Source organism: Salvelinus fontinalis, chromosome 17 (genome assembly GCF_029448725.1).
Source record: "Salvelinus fontinalis isolate EN_2023a chromosome 17, ASM2944872v1, whole genome shotgun sequence".
Taxonomy (NCBI): Eukaryota; Metazoa; Chordata; class Actinopteri; order Salmoniformes; family Salmonidae; genus Salvelinus; species Salvelinus fontinalis.
Window position 1 is genome coordinate 14,631,350 of NC_074681.1, and position 18,093 is coordinate 14,649,442.

General features: G+C 41.7%; 1 protein-coding gene across 3 annotated transcripts; it reads left to right on the forward strand.

Annotated features, from left to right (window-relative positions):
• Nucleotides 1-5,639: 5,639 nt before the first annotated feature.
• Nucleotides 5,640-18,009, forward strand: LOC129813755 (THO complex subunit 1-like). 3 transcript variants are annotated; one of them, XM_055866253.1, is made up of 22 exons: nt 5,640-5,746; nt 5,953-6,026; nt 6,143-6,207; nt 6,641-6,642; nt 7,415-7,469; nt 7,615-7,733; nt 7,873-7,921; nt 8,110-8,205; nt 8,303-8,385; nt 8,517-8,593; nt 8,756-8,864; nt 9,110-9,244; nt 9,455-9,555; nt 9,726-9,786; nt 10,226-10,276; nt 11,945-12,015; nt 15,169-15,264; nt 15,863-15,928; nt 16,459-16,542; nt 17,110-17,257; nt 17,468-17,552; nt 17,657-18,009. In XM_055866253.1, exons 1-22 carry the CDS (start codon nt 5,696-5,698, stop codon nt 17,932-17,934), a joined length of 1,956 nt encoding a protein of 651 aa, XP_055722228.1. In that variant the 5' UTR covers nt 5,640-5,695; the 3' UTR covers nt 17,935-18,009. The 3 variants fall into 3 exon arrangements, with proteins under 3 accessions (XP_055722228.1, XP_055722227.1, XP_055722226.1); XM_055866252.1 differs by lacking the exons at nt 5,640-5,746; nt 5,953-6,026; nt 6,641-6,642 and having other exon boundaries at nt 6,143-6,203; nt 7,402-7,469; nt 15,118-15,264; XM_055866251.1 differs by lacking the exons at nt 5,640-5,746; nt 5,953-6,026; nt 6,641-6,642 and having other exon boundaries at nt 6,143-6,203; nt 7,402-7,469; nt 9,455-9,554; nt 9,719-9,786; nt 15,118-15,264.
• The last annotated feature ends 84 nt before the right edge of the window (nt 18,010-18,093 follow it).

Below are 18,093 nucleotides of genomic sequence, written 5' to 3' on the forward strand. Positions count from 1 at the left end.
AAGGGCAGAGAAAGCTTGTTGGATGCTAAAAAAGCATTAGAAGAGGTGGGAGATTAGGAAATGTTGGACGGGCAAGGAGGCGTGGCTGAGTCAAATAGAAATCCTGACAATGAAGTGGTGATTAAAAAGCTCAGCCATGTGCTTCTTGTCAGTAACAACCACATCAACTTTAAGGGACATGGGAAGCTGTGAGGAGGGAGTGAGACACAGTGTGGGTGAACGGATGATCTTCGCATGTGTATTTTCCACCATAAAGCATGGAGAAGGAGGTGTTATGGTGTGGAGGTGCTTTGCTGGTGACACTGTCATCAAGGCAAAGGGTGGCTGCTTTGAAGAATCCCAAATATAACATATATTTTGATTTGTTTAAGACTTTTTTGGTTACTACATGATTCCATATGTGTTATTTCATATTTTTGATGTCTACACTATCCTTCTACAATGTAGAAAATAGTAAAAATAAAGAAAAACTCTTCAATGAGTAGGTGTTCTCAAAACATTTGACCGGTAGTGTATATACAAAAGTATGTGGACACCCCTTCAAATGAAGGGAATTTGTCTATTTCAGCCACACCCGTTGCTGACAGGTGTATAAAATTGAGCGCACAGACATGCAACATCCATAGACAAACATTGGCAGTAGAAAGGCTGTACTGAAGAGCTCAGTGACTTTTAACGTAGCACCGTCACAGGATGCCACCTTTCAAGAAAGCTTTGTGAAATTTCTGCCCTGCTAGAGCTGCCTCAGCCAACTGTAAGTGCTGTTATCGTGAAGTGGAAACGTCTAGGAGCAACAACGGCTCAGCCGCAAAGGGGTGGTCCACACAAGTTCACAGCTCAAAAAAATGGTCTGTTCTCAGTTACAACACTCACTACCGAGGTCCAAACTGCCTCTAGAAGCAATGTCAGCACAAGAACTGTTTGTCGGGAGCTTCATGAAATGGGTTTCCATGTCCGTGCTGCCGCACACAAACCCAAGATCACCAGGTGCAATGCCAAGCGTTGGCTGGCGTGGTATACAGCTTGCCGCCATTGGACTCTGAAGTAGTGGAAATGCATTCTCTGGAGTGATGAATCACGCTTCACCCTCTGTCAGTCCGACAGACAAATCTGGGTTTGGCAGATGCCAGGAAAACGCTACCTACCAACTGTAAAGTTTGGTGGACAAGGAATAATGTACTGGGGCTGTTTTTCATGGTTTGTGCTAATCTCCTTAGTACCAGTGAAGGAAAATCTTAACACTACAGCATACAATAACATTCTAGTTGATTTTGTTAGTGGGAGCATGCCTAAGATCACACATTAGACCAAGGCCCATATTCGCAAAGCATCCAATGCTGCTTTTCGACTAACATCAATGTTACACTAGTGTATAAACCCTTATGCTATACTAGGGAAATTGTTTGTAGAATAATTACTGGGGACGGAGACGTGGGCTGGGAGACACTGTGGCCCTGTCCAATGCCACTCCTGAACAGGGCCAGCCAGGAAGGAGCTGACCCAACCACTTTGAGGCAGTGGTTGTGTGGGTAGCAGAGGCAGAGGTGTGCTTAGCAGATCTGAAAGAGAGGCACAACATTATTTGAATGAGAATTCAGTCCACATGACAATTCAAACAGAATTTGTGCAACTTGAGACAGCTAGCAATACAGTACAAATATATTAAAACATAATATGGAGTGTAACACAGACGTGCATGAGGTGGTTTAAAATAATACTACAGGTAGCTAACTCTTTCCATGCTTTTCCTGAAAATGTTTATCTGATATTATTTGTATTTATTTATTTCACCTTTATTTAACCAGGTAGGCAAGTTGAGAACAAGTTCTCATTTACAATTGCGACCTGGCCAAGATAAAGCAAAGCAGTTCGACACATACAACAACAGAGTTACACATGGAGTAAAACAAACATAGTCAATAATACAGTAGAAAAATAAGTCTATATACAATGTGAGCAAATGAGGTGAGATAAGGGAGGTAAAGGCAAAAGAAAGGCCATGGTGGCGAAATAAATACAATATAGCAAGTAAAACACTGGAATGGTAGATTTGCAGTGGAAGAATGTGCAAAGTAGAGATAGAAATAATGGGGTGCAAAGGAGCAAAATAAATAAATACAGTAGGGGGAGAGGTAGTTGTTTGGGCTAAATTATAGATGGGCTATGTACAGGTGCAGTAGTCTGTGAGCTGCTCTGACAGCTGGTGCTTAAAGTTAGTGAGGGAGATAAGTGTTTCCAGTTTCAGAGATTTTTGTAGTTCGTTCCAGTCATTGGCAGCAGAGAACTGGAAGGAGAGGCGGCCAAAGGAAGAATTGGTTTTGGGGGTGACCAGAGAGATATACCTGCTGGAGCGCGTGCTACAGGTGGGTGCTGCTATGGTGACCAGCAAGCTGAGATAAGGGGGGACTTTACCTAGCAGGGTCTTGTAGATGACCTGGAGCCAGTGAGTTTGGCGACGAGTATGAAGTGAGGGCCAGCCAACGAGAGCGTACAAGTCGCAGTGGTGGGTAGTATATGGGGCTTTGGTGACAAAACTGATGGCACTGTGCTAGACTGCATCCAATTTATTGAGTAGGGTGTTGGAGGCTATTTTGTAAATGACATCGCCGAAGTCGAGGATCGGTAGGATGGTCAGTTTTACAAGGGTGTGTTTGGCAGCATGAGTGAAAGATGCTTTGTTGCGAAATAGGAAGCAAATTCTAGATTTAACTTTGGATTGGAGATGTTTGATGTGAGTCTGGAAGGAGAGTTTACAGTCTAACCAGACACCTAGGTATTTGTAGTTGTCCACATATTGTAAGTCAGAACCGTCCAGAGTAGTGATGTTGGACGGGCGGGCAGGTGCAGGCAGCGATCGGTTGAAGAGCATGCATTTAGTTTTACTTGTATTTAAGAGCAATCGGAGGCCACGGAAGGAGAGTTGTATGGCATTGAAGTTCGTCTGGAGGGTTGTTAACACAGTATCCGAAGAAGGGACAGAAGTATACAGAATGGTGTCGTCTGCGTAGAGGTGGATCAGAGACTCACCAGCAGTAAGAGCGACATCATTGATGTATACAGAGAAGAGAGTCGGTCCAAGAATTGAACCCTGTGGCACCCCCATAGAGACTGCCAGAGGCCCGGACAACAGGCCCTCCGATTTGACACACTGAACTCTATCAAAGAAGTAGTTGGTGAACCAGGCGAGGCAATCATTTGAGAAACCAAGGCTATTGAGCCTGCCGATGAGGATGTGGTGATTGACAGAGTCGAAAGCCCAGGTCAATGAATACGGCTGCACAGTATTGTATCTTATCGATGGCGGTTAAGATATCGTTTAGGATCTTGAGCGTGGCTCAGGTGCACCCATGACCAGCTCTGAAACCAGATTGCATAGCGGAGAAGGTATGGTGGGATTTGAAATGGTCGGTAATCTGTTTGTTAACTTGGCTTTCGAAGACCTTAGAAAGGCAGGGTAGGATAGATATAGGTCTATGGCAGTTTGGGTCAAGAGTGTCCCCCCTTTAAAGAGGGGGATGACCGCAGCTGCTTTCCAATCTTTGGGAATCTCAGACGGCACGAAAGAGAGGTTGAACAGGCTAGTAATGGGGGTTGCAACAATTTCGGCAGATTATTTTAGAAAGAAAGGGTCCAGATTGTCTAGCCCGGCTGATTTGTAGGGGTCCAGATTTTGCAGCTCTTTCAGAACACCACCTGACTGGATTTGGGAAAAGGAGAAATAGGGAAGGCTTGTGCGAGTTGCTGTGGGGGGTGCAGTGCTGTTGACCGGGGTAGCCAGGTGGAAAGCATGGCCAGCCGTAGAAAAATGCTAGCTAGTTGATGTTGTTCTAGCTAGCTCACCCAATGCAAGCTTTTCTCCACCTCGCTGGTCTGCAGATGCATGACTAAATGATCATGATGTTGTGGCTGTAACATTTAACGGACGCTAGAAGAACAACTAGCATAAAATGAATATAATTGGATTGGTTCGACATTAACAGCTAGCTAATCAAGATATAAAAGAATGAGATCGCTCAGATTCTCTCTGGAGCAGTTAGCTCTCATCTTGTCTGGGCACTGCGTCAGGTAGATGAAGCAACTGCACATCTAATCTTCTTCCCCATCCCGTCTTGATTCAACAGGGATAGCCTGTTCTCCTCAAAACATTTATCAAGCTTGCTAACGTTAGCCAACTTGAGCATTGATCTCAGCTTGCTAACTAGCAAAGCCAACCAACTACACACCAAATATACACAGAGCAAACAAGTATTTTCTAAACTAGTGATTCTCAACCAAATGGCAACTACATGTCTAGACCTATTGCTCTTACATAATGTAAGAACCACTAGACACAGGTAGCCAGAAAGCTCTAATGATAGCTAGCTAACCAGCCATGTAATGTCAATAGAAGAGGCTAGCTAGCATCAGCTTTGTAGCGGTTGTGCTATGTGGAAAAACGTGTTTTAATTCTTTCCTTCATCTTCCACAACAACGCCTTGTGTACCTTTCAAATGCTGTGAATATCATTTAGCTAGCTAGTAATTTTGACAAATTTGATCCACATTTAGCACAGTGGAAGGCGTGCTTCCAGACCGGAACCTTGTGAAAGGTGAAAGCGCGTTCCTGATTGAAAACACACCACCTGACCACTTGATTGGTTGGAAGAAAAAGCCCTGTCCACCAGAGCTCATCTATTTCTCTACTGCTTACTTGCAGAACCCTGCAAGATGTGTGTATTGTTAGATATTACTGCACTGTTGGAGCTAGGAACACAAGCATTTCGCTACACCTGCTAAATATGTGTATATGACCAATAAATTGTATTTGAATGTTTTTTTACATCTACAAAACTTTTGGCCGAGGTTAGTCGGTAAATTAGTGACAAAACTCTGAGTGCACAAATTTGACGTCAGTAAATGTAGTTTTGATTCACAGAAGATTCACCAGTCACAAGTTTAGGAAATTAGTTGCATTCATTCTCAAATTTAGTTGCAAATCTTATAGAATTTATTAACATATCAACGTACATGTTTGAAATTTCATGTTATGTGCTTGCAAGTGTTGCATTTATTCTCAAAAGAAGTGCCATGTTTGCTATTTGCAACTACAAAACGGATTATATAAGTGCAACTCATATTTTACACAAGGCACTATGTTACCTTCATAATTGATTTATCAAACCCCAAACCCTCAGCCTGGTCTGCGGCACATGCTTTCCCGGAAGTCTCGCGATGTTGCGCTTCTGGTTTAAGGAACTCTGTGGAACAACAATCAATAGTTTACCAAAGTGTATAGTGTCATCTTCTGGCCGCATGTAAAACTGAAGGCTATTATACAAAATGAACATCCCGGGAATACGAGATAGATCATCCCTGAAATGCAATAGGCTGCATCCGTTATTACACTGGTTATAAAAATAAAGTTTAGATATATTTCTAAAGGCCAGCAAAGCATTTGATTTGGCATAGGCCTAGTTGAATAGTAAGTTTTACTCTAATGTTGACGATAGGAACCTGTGGCTCTGATGATCCTTGTAATCAAAATCAAAATACTGGTAGGGCAGAAGATTATCCGTAAATTGTATTCATGTTACAAATTATAAACATTACTTTCTGAACCATGCCTTAAGGCTTACAAACTTGACATTCTGATTGCGCCCGATTTGAACCGGATATACAACTTTAGTCGGGGTCACGTTTATTGTTGAAGAGGAAATATGTCTGTACTGATTTTATTCAATTTGAACGATGCAAAAAATATATTTACAGTAAGAACTTGTCTTCAATACGGAGTATTTCAGACTCTATTCTATGCATGATTTAAATTGTTTATCACATCTTTGTAGAAACGCTTACAATACCTTTGCAAGACAAGTCATATTTATTAGACACGTTAGCAGGTTAACGTGTAACGATAGTCCCAAGAAAATACTAAGCTTTTATTATTTGTTCAATTGTTATAACTCTCACCCAGGCCTCAACCAGAAGTGCGTTGGTCAACAAAACCAGCCAACCTTTGATAAACGCATTCAACCAGATCACTGGAAAGTGAGTGAATGACGTTACATAGCTAACGTTAGCTGTTAACATTAATTATATTATCTCTAGGCTATGCCTCTGTCCACATCACCACTGACATTGTCTGCCTGCTTGTATCTTCACAGTGAGACAGAGAAGAAGACCACCCTTGACCAAGCTCTGAGGCAGGTCCTGGAGGAGCAGATTGTAAGTTTAAAGAAATGTAGCATATATATATGTATGTATGTATGTATGTATGTATGTATGTATGTATGTATGTATGTATGTATGTATGTATGTATGTGTGTGTGTGTGTCTGTCTATATGTATATATGTGTACTTTGTTTTAGATATGTATATGTAAAGTGTTGGTCCCATTTTTTTCACAAGCTGAAATAAAATTTAGCAGAAATGTAAAATACACACAAAAAGCCATTTTTGTAAAAAAAAATAGTGCACAATTTTGTTTACATCCCTGTTAATGAGCATTTCTCCCTTGCCAAGATAATCCATCCAATTGACAGGTGTGGCTTATCAAGAAGCTGATTTAAACAGCATGATCATTACACAGGTGCACCTTGTGCTGGGGACAGTAAAAGGCCACTATAACATGTGCAGTTTTGTCACACAACACAAAGCCACAGATGTCTCAAGTTGAGGGAGCATGCAATTGTCATGCTGACTGCAGGAATGTCTAACAGAGCTGTTGCCAGAGAATTTAATGTTAATTTCGCCTCTAACGTCGTTTTAGAAAATTTGGCAGTACTTCCAACCGGCCTCACAACTGCAGACCACGTGTAACCATGCCAGCCCAGGACCTCCACATCCGTCTTTATCACCTGTGGGATAGTGTGAGGAGTGGGGGTGCTGAGGAGTACTTCTGTCTAATAAAGCCCTTTTGTGGGGAAAAACTCATTCTGATTGGATGGGCTTGGCTCCCCAGTGGATGGGCCTCTGCCCAGTCATGTGAAATCCATAGATTAGGGTCTAATTAGTTTATTTCAATTGACTGATTTCCTTCTATGAACTGTGTAACTCAGTAAAATCTTTGAAATTATTGCATGTTGCATTTATATTTTTGTTTAGTATATTTATATGTATATATATATATATATATAAGTGTGTGTTTGTTTTGTTGTCACATACACCTGATAGGTGCAGTGAAATGTGTTGTTTTACAGGGTCAAACATAGTAGTACGGTGCCCCTGGAGCAAATTAGTGTTAAGTGCCTTGCTCAAGGGCTACCTGCCACCTAGTGGTTAGCGAGGTCGCTGGTTTGAAAACCCGAGCCGACAAGGTGAAAAATCTGTCGAAGTATACTGCTAGTACATGGTCTTGCTTATGCTCAATATGCTTCACCAAGAGTCGAGCAACATTCTCCCTTTCTCTCCTTTTCTTTTACAGGTGGAAAAGAAAGCACTCGTCGATGACTTCCTGTCTCATCTATCTCAGCATTGATGGAGTCACTGAAGGTAAGCAGCAGGCTGAACGGCACGTCATTACATTGCTACATCTACCTCTGTTTTACCTCCTTAGTATTTCATCGATATACACGCCAGACAGCAAATTATGTAGTAATTGTGTAGAAAAGTGTAGTAAATTCACTTGTCCATGCAGGTATCTGCTCCGCCACCATTCCTTTCCTACTGTTGGGAGATGTTCTGGACTGTCTTCCTCTGTACCAGTGTGATAAGGTCTTCTCCTTTGTTGAAGAGAATGTCTCCACCTGGAAGTCTGTAAGTAGCTTAGTCTGTTTCTCTGTGTTCTTAGAGTAATGGTCAATGTTTACTTGATGACAGGTTTCATATAGAAGCTCTATCCTTTTATTTATGAAGGCAATGCCACCAACATAACTTTCTTCTCTCTCACTTTCAGAACTCCTTTTACACTGCTGGGAAGAACTACTTGTTAAGGATGTGTAATGGTGAGGATAAAGGCACACATTAAGATCACTTCCTGGCAGATGTTTCCTGTAGGACCCGGGATTCGAACTGGCAACCCTCTGGTTGTTGGCTCGCCTCTCTAACGTCTAGGCTACTTGCCGGCCCTGTTTGTTGTTATCTTGATTTGTGCAGATATTCCATCACTAAACCCCATCTTCTTACCCTGCAGATCTTTTGAGGAGGTTGTCCAAGTCTCAGAACATAGTCTTCTGTGGACGGATCCAGCTGTTCCTGGCTCGTCTCTTTCCCCTGTCTGAGAAATCAGGTGAGAGGGTTACATGGAGCTACAGGAACTGATGTCATTAATGTTTTATCATGGATGTGGACTTGTGGCCACTATTGTGTTCCTTTGTGTGTTTCAGGTCTGAACCTGCAGAGCCAGTTTAATCTCAACAACATCACAGTGTTCAACAAAAATGAGCAAGAGAGCACTCTTGGCCAGAAGGTAAGGCCTTGTTCTAAGGATTATAGATACTGTATATTGTGTAAGCTGTTGAATGATGTGTGTGCTGTTGAATGTGCTTAACAAGGAATTACCACTCTCTCTCTACCTTTGTTCTGTGTTGTCTTCTACAGCTCACAGAGGAGGAGGATGGGATGGACGTGGAGGAGGGGGAGATGGGAGATGAGGAACCTGGTGCACCTGCGCCATGGTAAGCAACATGAGTCCTTGTTCCATCTATCACAATGCTTGGAATCATCAGTGGTTTTTCATCAACATAGCTGTTGCACTGATCCCTGTGCTGGCAAGTCTTGTAAGTTTGATTGCAGCTTGCTAAAAAAAGTTGTACTATAAAATTGCTCCCTGTTTGTAGTTCCATCCCTATCGACTACAACCTATACAGAAAGTTCTGGACTCTGCAGGACTACTTCAGAAACCCCGTTCAGTGTTATGAGAAGTTTTCCTGGATGACTTTCCTCAAGGTGACTTTTCTGCCCTCACTCTTTCCCTCCCAAAATAGCTTTGTGACATTTCTTATCTGACATGACCCATCTATGGACATCTACTAAAAGTATGACACTTTGCTTTAAAAAATGTCTTGTTCAAAACGGTTATTATTCTGTATGTCCTGTGAAGTATTCAGACAGGTAGTGGCTGTGTTTGTTTCTGTGAGAAGACACTGAAAAGTTGTTTGAGTTCATAGAAATGTTCTGTATGTTGTCTGTAGTATTCAGACGAGACACTGGCAGTGTTTAGAAGCTTCAAGCTGGACGACATGCAGGCTTCTAAAAGGAAGCTGGAAGAGCTGAGGACGGCAGGAGGAGACCACGTTTACTTTGCCAAGTTCCTCACCAGTGAGAAGGTGACATCTCAACTTCTTCCATCAATTAAGAATAGAACAGAATAGAGATTGACTACATTGCAGTAAGACTGCACAGAGTCACTGTTCTACAAATCACCTTACGTCCCAAGTAACTACTCATTATGTGATTGAGATTAGGAAGTCTATACCTCGCCTTTCTCAAATTGATCCCTTCAAATACAATGACAGTCTCTGTCTTTGCCTCTCTAGTTGATGGACCTGCAGCTCAGTGACAGTAACTTCAGACAACACATCCTCCTGCAGTACCTTATCCTGTTCCAGTACCTCAAGGGACAGGTCAAGTTCAAAAGGTGAGGTGACCCAAGAAGATGCCCCCCGTCCCACACCATCATACCCTATGTCAGGTTGAATGTAGTCTGATTCAATTTAGCAGTCAAAGGTGTAACAGTGAATTCATATTGGGATTTGACTGCTGTTGGTCTCTTCACTATCAACTCTTGTCCTGTTGCTGCTGCTCCAGTTGTATCCTGAATGATGATCAGTGTTCATGGATGGAGGAGACCACCAAAGTTGTGTACCAGGTGTGTGTGTGTTTCATCTGATAGATTGTAAATTACTGTTTTATATAATTATCCTCTTAGTATGAATAGATTGTTTTTATATCCTTAGAGATTGAAAGTACTGTTAGGTTCAAGCTCTGTGCATGAGAAGTGTAATTATTTAGTGAACTGTAGGAATGTGTGCTCCCAATAACTCAAGGCCTCTGCTGACTGATAAGTCTTATTGATATGCACGGAGAAATCCTGGGTGATAGGGAAAAGTACTGAAGTACATCTTTGTGGAAGAGAGGGTGTTAGAGCTAAGGTTATAAGTGGACACTGCACTGTATTGAATGTATGTATGTATTCAGCTGTACATCTTCACTGAGTAAACATTTTAAATGTCACTGAGTTTGGGCTCTTTTGTATGATACATGTGTTTATTGTATATTTAGATATTGCTATTTTTTATCACCTGTAGCTGCTCAGAGAGATCGCACCGGATGGAGACAAGTTTGCCACCATGGTCGAGGTAAGAATAGTCTGAATATTCCGTAAGTCTGTGTAGTTCCTGCAAGTTCACATGTTTTATTAGTGACATCACAACATACAGTACCAGTCAAAAGTTTGGACACACCTACTCATTCAAGGGTTTTTCTTGATTTTTCTATTTTCTACATTAAAGAATAATAGTGATGACATCAACTATGAAATAACACATATGGAATCATGTGTTAAACAAATCAAAATATATTTTAGATTCTTCAAAGTAGCCACCATTTGCCTTTGACAGCTTTGCACACTATTGGCAACCTCTCAACCAGCTTCATGAGGAATGCTTTTCCAAGAGTTCCCACATATGCTGAGCACTTGTTGGCTGCTTTTCCTTCACTCTGCGGTCCAACTCATCCCAAACCATCTCAAATGGGTTGAGTGATTGTGGAGGCCAGGTCATCTGATGCAGCACTCCATCACTCTCCTTCTTGGTCAAATAGCCCTTACACAGTCTGGAGGTGGGTTGGGTCATTGTCCTGTTGAAAAACAAATGATAGTCCCACTAACCGCAAACCAGATGGGATGCCGTATCGCTGCAGAATGCTGTGGTAGCCATGCTGGTTAAGTGTCCCTTGAATTCTAAATAAATCATAGACAGTGTCACCAGCAAAGCACCATCACACCACTTCCATGCTTCACATTGGGAACCACAGATGCAGAGATCATCTGTTCACCTACTCTGCGTCTCACAAAGATACGGAGATTGTAACCAAAAATATAGAATTTGGACTCATCAGACCAAAGGAAATATTTCCACTGGTCTAATGTCCATTGCTCGTGTTTCTTGGCCCAAGCAGTCTCTTCTTATTGTTGGTGTCCTTTAGTAGTGGTTTCTTTGCAGCAGTTTGACCAGAAAGGCCTGATTCACGCCGTCTCCTCTGAACAGTTGATGTTGAGATGTATCTGTTACTTGAACTCTGAAGCATTTATTTGGGCTGCAATTGCTGAGGCTGGTAACTCTAATGAACTTATCCTCTGCAGCAGATGTAATTGGGTTTTCCTTTCCTGTGGCGGTCCTCATGAGAGCCAGTTTCATCATAGCGCTTGATGGTTTTTGCGGCTGCACTTGAAAAAAAGTTTCAAAGTTATTGAAATGTTGCAGATTGACTGACCTTCATGTCTTAAAGTAATGAGGGACTGTCATTTCTCTTTGCTTTTCTGAGTTGCCATAATATGGACTTGGTCTTTTACCGAATAGGGCTATCTTCTGTATACCACCCCTACCTTGTCACAACAACTGATTGGCTCAAACGCATTAATTACATTTTTAACAAGTTACACCTGTTTAATTTAAATGGATTCCAGGTGACTACCTCATTAAGCTGGTTGATAGAATGCCAACAGTGTGCAAAGCTGTCATCAAGGCAAAGGGTGGCTATTTGAAGAATCTCAAATATAAAACATATTTTGATTTGTTTAACACTTCTTTGGTTACTACATGATTCCATATGTGTTATTTCATAGTTTTGACGTCTTCGCTGTTATTCTACATTGTAGAAAATAATATAAAGAAAGAACAACCCTCAAATGAGTAGCTGTGTCCAAACTTTTGAATGGTACTGTATAGCCTTCTATATTACAAGTCAAGGTTGACAGGGTAAGGCTTATTGATGACATTGAAAAGTCCCCTCTCATATTTTGACAGCATGTCCTAAACACAGAGGAGAACTGGAACTCGTGGAAAAATGAGGGATGCCCAAGCTTTGTGAAGGAAAGGTATAGCAGCAGAATTCAACAACCTCATGTTTATGATCCTATACTTATGAATATATTATTATCAAGACAAAGTTCAAATCGAAAATATATATCATTCATTAAAGTAAGGAATGTACATTACCAGTCAATAGTTGACACCTACTCATTCCAGGGTTTTTCTTTATTTTTACTGTTTTCTACATTGTAGAAGAATAGTGAAGACATCAAAACTATGACATAACACATATGTAATCATGTTGTACCCAAAAAAGTGTTAAACAAATCAAAATATATTTTATATTTGAGATTCTTAAAAGTAGCCACCCGTTTCCTTGATGACAGCTTTGCACACTCTTGGCATTCTCTCAACCAGCTTCATGAGGTAGTCACCTGGAATGCATTTCAATTAACAGGTGTGCCTTGGTAAAAGTTTGTGGAATTTCTTTCCTTCTTAATGCGTTTGAGCCAATCAGTTGTGTTGTGACAATGTAGGGGTGGTATACAGAAGATAGCCCTTTATGATAAAAGACCAAGTCAAAATATTGGCTAAAATAAGCAAAGAGAAACGACAGTCCATCATTACTTTAAGTGCAAAAACCATCAAGCGCTATGATGAAACTGGCTCTCATGGGGACCACCACAGGAAAGGAAGATCTAGATTACCTCTGCTGCAGAGGATAAGTTCATTAGAGTTACCAGCCTCAGAAATCTGCAATTAACTGCATCTCAAATTGCAGCCCAAGTAAATGCTTCACAGAATTAAAGTAACAGACACATCTCAACATCAACTGTTCAGAGGAAACTGTGTGAATCAGGCCTTCATGGTCGAATTGCTGCGAAGAAACCTGTACTAAAGCACACCAGTAAGAAGAAGAGACTTAATTGGTCCAAGAAACACGAGCATTGGACATTAGACCGGTGGAAATATGTCCTTTGGTCTGATGAGTCCAAATTTTAGATTTTTGGTTCCAACTGCCAAGTCTTTGTGAGACGCAGAGTAGGTGAAGGGATGATCTCCGCAAGTGTGGTTCCCACCGTGAAGCATGGAGGAGGTGTGGGGGTGCTTTGCTGGTGACACTGTCAGTGATTTATTTAGAATTCAAGGCACACTTAACCAGCATGGCTACCGCAGCGATACACCATCCCATCTGGTTTGCGCTTAGTGGGACTATCATTTTTTTCAGCGGGATAATGACCCAAAACAATGCTGCATCAGATGACCTGGCCTCCACAATCACCCAACCTCAATCTAATTGAGATGGTTTTGGATGAGTTGGACTGCAGAGTGTAGGAAAAGCAGCCAACAAGTGCTCAGTATATGTGGGAACTCCTTCAAGACTGTTGGAAAAGGATTCCAGGTGACTACCTCATGAAGCTGGTTGAGAGAATGCCAAGAGTGTGCAAAGCTGTCATCAAGGCAAAGAGTGGCTACTTTGAAGAATATCAAATATATTTTGATTTTTTTTTTTTTTGGTTACTTACATGATTCCATATGTGTTATTTCATAGTTCTGATGTCTTCACTATTATTCTACAATTGAGAAAATAGTAAAAAAAACAAAAAAAAACTTGAATGAGTAGGTGTCCAAACTTTTGAATGGTACTGTATATACAGTGCCTTCAGAAGATATTCACACCCCTTGATCTTTTTCACATTTTGTTGTTACAGCCTGAATTTTAAATGGCCTAAGTTGAGGTTGTCACTGGCCTACACACAATACCCCATAATGTCAAAGTGGGATGATGTTTTTTTGAAATGTTTACAAATTAATAAAATATGAAAAGCTGAAATGTCTTGAGTCAATTAGTTTTCAACCCCTTTGTTATGGCAAGCCTAAATAAGTTCAGGAGTAAAAATGTGCTTTAACAAGTCACAAGTTTCATGGACTCATTGTGTATGCAATAAGTGTTTAACATGATTTTTGAATGACTACCTCATCTGTCCCCCACACATACAGATAATTGTAAGTTCCCTCAATCGAGGAGTGAATTTCAAACACGGATTCAACCACAAAGACCAGGGAGGTTTTCAAATGCATCACGAAGAACGGCACGTATTGGTAATTTAAAACAAATGCTCACATTGAATCTCCCTTTTGAGCTTGGTGAAGTTATTAATTACACTTTGGCTGGTGTATCAATACACCCAGTCACTACAAAGATACAGGTATCCTTCCTAACATAGTTGCCAGACAGGAAGGACACCACTCTGGGATTTTTAAATTTAATTTAAACTTTATTTAACTAGGAAAGTCAGTTAAGAACAAATTCTTATTTTACAATGACGGCCAACCCAGATGACGCTGGGCCAATTGTGTGCTGCCCTGTAGGACTCCCGATCACGGCCGGTTGTGATACATCCCGGGATCGAACCGGGGTCTGTAGTGATGTCTCTAGCACTGTGATGCTGTTCCACTCAGGAGCCCCAATGGTGACTAAAACAGTTAAGTTGAATAGCTGTGATAGGAAAAAACTGAGGATGGATCAACAACATTGTAGTTATCCACAATTACTAACCTAATTGACAATGTGAAAATGTGCATCCTGTCTGCAACAAGGCACTAAAGTAATACTGCAGAAAATGTGTCAAGCAAATCACTTTTTGTCCTAAATACAAAGTGTTATGTTTGGGGCAAATCCAGTACAACACATAACTGAGTACCACTCCATATTTTCAAGCATAGTGGTGGCTGCATCATGTTATGGGAATGTTTGTAATCATTAAGGACTGGGTAGTTTTTCAGGATAAAATGAGAAATGGAATGGAGCTAAGCACAGGAAAAAAACTCAAATCGGGTTCAGTCTGCTTTCCACCATACACTGGGAGATGAATTCACCTTTCAGCAGGACAATAACCTAAAACACATGGCCAAATCTACACAAGTTGCTTACCAAGAAGACAGTGAATGTTCCTGAGTAGCTGAGATTTAGAAAAAAATAATGGGCAAATGTTGCACAATCCAGGTGTGGAAAGCTCTTAGAGAATTACCCAAAAAGACTCAGCTGTAATTGCTGCCAAAGGTGCTTCTATGAACTATTGACTAAGGGGTGTGAATACTTATTTAAATAAGACATTTCATTATGGGGTAATGTGAGTGGGAAGAAAAATATATTTTGAATTCAGGCTGCAACACATGTGGAATAAGTCAAGGGGTATGAATGCTCCCCCCCCCAGACCAGTAGATGACAAACCCAAGAGACCCATGAGGAAGAGACAAGCTCCAGAAGACTTCCTAGGTAAAGGCCCTGACAGGAAGGTCTTCATGGGGAAGTAAGTATCAATCCTAACATAATAATAATTTGGTGGGTGCTTATATTGTACAATAATAATTTATACAACTTCTATAGCGCTTTTCATTACAGAAACAATATCAAAGATTCAAGTCTGAAGGGGGGGGGGGGGGGGGGGGGGTGCCTAGTCAGTTGTACAACTGAATGCATTCAACTGAAATGTCTTTCGCATTTAACCCAACCCCTCTGAATCAAAGAGGTGTGGAGGTGGCTGCCTGAATTGATATGCCTGGCGGAACAGTGGATTAACTGATTTACTCAGGGACAGAATGACAGATTGTTACCTTGTCAGCTCTGGGATTCGATCTAGCCACTAGGCTACCTGCCGCCCCTGTATTATACGCATGTGTGAATTGGACATTTTGTCCATATCCGAACTCTGTATGGCAATGATAACTGGGACAGAATAGTAATGTGTTCCCCAAAACTGTAGTTGGTTTAGGAAAGTTGAGGTATGCCAGTAGGATTATTTACAATGTCTAGCCCTCACATTGGAGCCTAATGAAAATGGAGAGACATAGCATGTTGCCAATATTGGGGACGAGTGACACAGCTTCCCTCATGTTTGTTTTTTGCAGTGATGAACTCACGAGACTGTGGAATCTGAATCATAACAATATGGCAGCTTGCCAGTCAGTTAGCAGGTGAGTGGTTTTACAGCAGTGGTGCAGCTGGTCAAAGGTCAAAGTTACATAGCCCACTTACCTACCTATAAGTTGTTGGTGTATAACATTAAAGGAGAATTTCGCTTTTTACAAGCAAATGTAAAAAATATATGTAAATGACATATTATAGAAGGGTCCAGACACTTTCTTTGCGACTTGACTTGTTTTTGAGAAATTTACCGCAACCAGCGATTCACTTGCTCATCCTCGTACAGTAAGGGGGCTCAGAAAAGACATGAACAAATGCTCCAAAAACCACAGTAGCCTACTTGAACACTGTAACTTAAAGCGGGTACAGTCTCAGTGTTGACAGTAAACGCATGCTGGAAGTTGTACCGAATTTTCCCAACGTTGAGGTTTGTGCTCAGAAATTTGCTCAGTGCCAAAACATTTTTGACTGAACATTGGTATGGACCCTTCTATAACTTGCCATTTACATAAAAAGAGATTTGGTTAAAAAATATATATAACTTCTCCTTTAACCCTAAATGTTAATTTCTTGTCCACAGGGAATTCATGCCTACTCTGGAGGAGTTCTTTGAAGAGGCCATTGAACAGGCTGACCCAGCCAACATGGTGGAAGATGAGTACAAGTATGTGTATACACTGAGTGTACAAAACATTAGGAACACCTGCTCTTTCCATGACTGACCAGGTGAAAGCTATGATCCCATACTGATGTCACCTGCTAAATCCATTTCAATCAGTGTAGATGAAGGGGAGGAGACATGTTAAAGGATTCTTAAGCCTTATTTGTGTATGTGAGCCATTCAGAGGGTAAATGTCCAAGACAAAAGATGTTAAGTGCTTTTGAACAGGGTGTAAGTGTCAATAACTGCAACGCAGCTGTTTATTTCACACTCCAGTTTCCTGTGTGTATGAAAGGACATCCAGCCAACTTGACAACTCTGGGAAGCATTGGAGTCAACATGGGCCAGCATCCCTGTGGAACGCTTTTGATACTTGTAGAGTCCATGCCTCAATGAATTGAGGCGATTCTGAGGGGGTGCAACTCAATGTTAGGAAGGTGTTCCTAATGTTTTGTACACTAACTGTTGATTGTCTGTCCTAAGACCTGTCCAATGGTGTCAAGAAAGATCCTGCCGTGTGAAGTATTTTGGTTCAATATTATCCACTCACCTCCACGCCCCGTCCTGTAGGGTGGTGCATAACTCAAACTATGGCTGGCGAGCCCTGCGTCTGTTGTCTAGGAGGAGTCCCCACTTCTTCCAGCCCACCAACCAGCAGATCAAGAGCCTGGCTGACTACCTGGAGAGCATGGTCATCAAACTGGCCAAGGAGCTGCCGGTGAGTTGTCTGGTCAGAACTATGGGTGCTTGGATACTGAAAATGTTTATGAATTACACAAGGCTCCCTTTGGGAGCATAGGGTGTCCATCGGAGAATCTCAATTTCATACTCCTCACAACCCATTTGAGGTCAGAGGACAATGTAATTGAGATGTTCCCCATGTCCTTACCTCTTGATGAATTAAATCCCCTTTGCCCTGTCATCACAGAAGGACCTCCCGTCTGAGGAGATAAAGACAGGAGAGGAAGACTATGAAGACAACGGCGACACCCTTCTCAAAGAGAGCAACGACAGTGAGTTCTAGATATGTAGTTGTAAAATCAAAGCTCCAGTTGGACTGCAGATTACCCCTGATTTTCCATATTGACATGATCACATCCCTTTTGTGTGCCCCAAGGTCTGAGCATGCAGACCAAACTGGTGTCTAACCAGCAGATGGATGACATAGCAGTCAAGCTGGGTTCCCAATGGAAGACCCTGGCTGGCCAGCTGGAGATAAAAGCAGCGGAGATCCGGGAGATTGAGACAGACAGCAAGGACGTGGACATGCAGGCCAAGCTGCTGCTGGTGGCCTGGCAGGACCGTGAGGGGACACAGGCCACCGTCGAGAGCCTGGTTCCAGCACTCAATTCTGCTGGCTTCCCCAAGATTGCAGACATCCTCAACGAGACATAGATCAAGGCCTTCATGCTTAGACATGTACTGTAATTTCATCCTCCGTAGAATCTTTAAATAAATGCTCAACTTTGACTAGAGCTTTATATACTTACGATCCCTCACAGGTCAATGCATACATATTGTATGTGCAGGGCATTTAGATGGATAAAAGTGAGT

Coding starts and splice junctions, on each gene's coding strand:
- LOC129813755 (XM_055866253.1), top strand. CDS start 5,696: ATGTCTGTACTGATTTTATTCAATTTGAACGATGCAAAAAATATATTT. Junction 9,245..9,454: donor AGTTCCTCACCAGTGAGAAG/GTGACATCTCAA, acceptor TTGCCTCTCTAG/TTGATGGACCTGCAGCTCAG. Junction 9,556..9,725: donor GGACAGGTCAAGTTCAAAAG/GTGAGGTGACCC, acceptor CTGCTGCTCCAG/TTGTATCCTGAATGATGATC.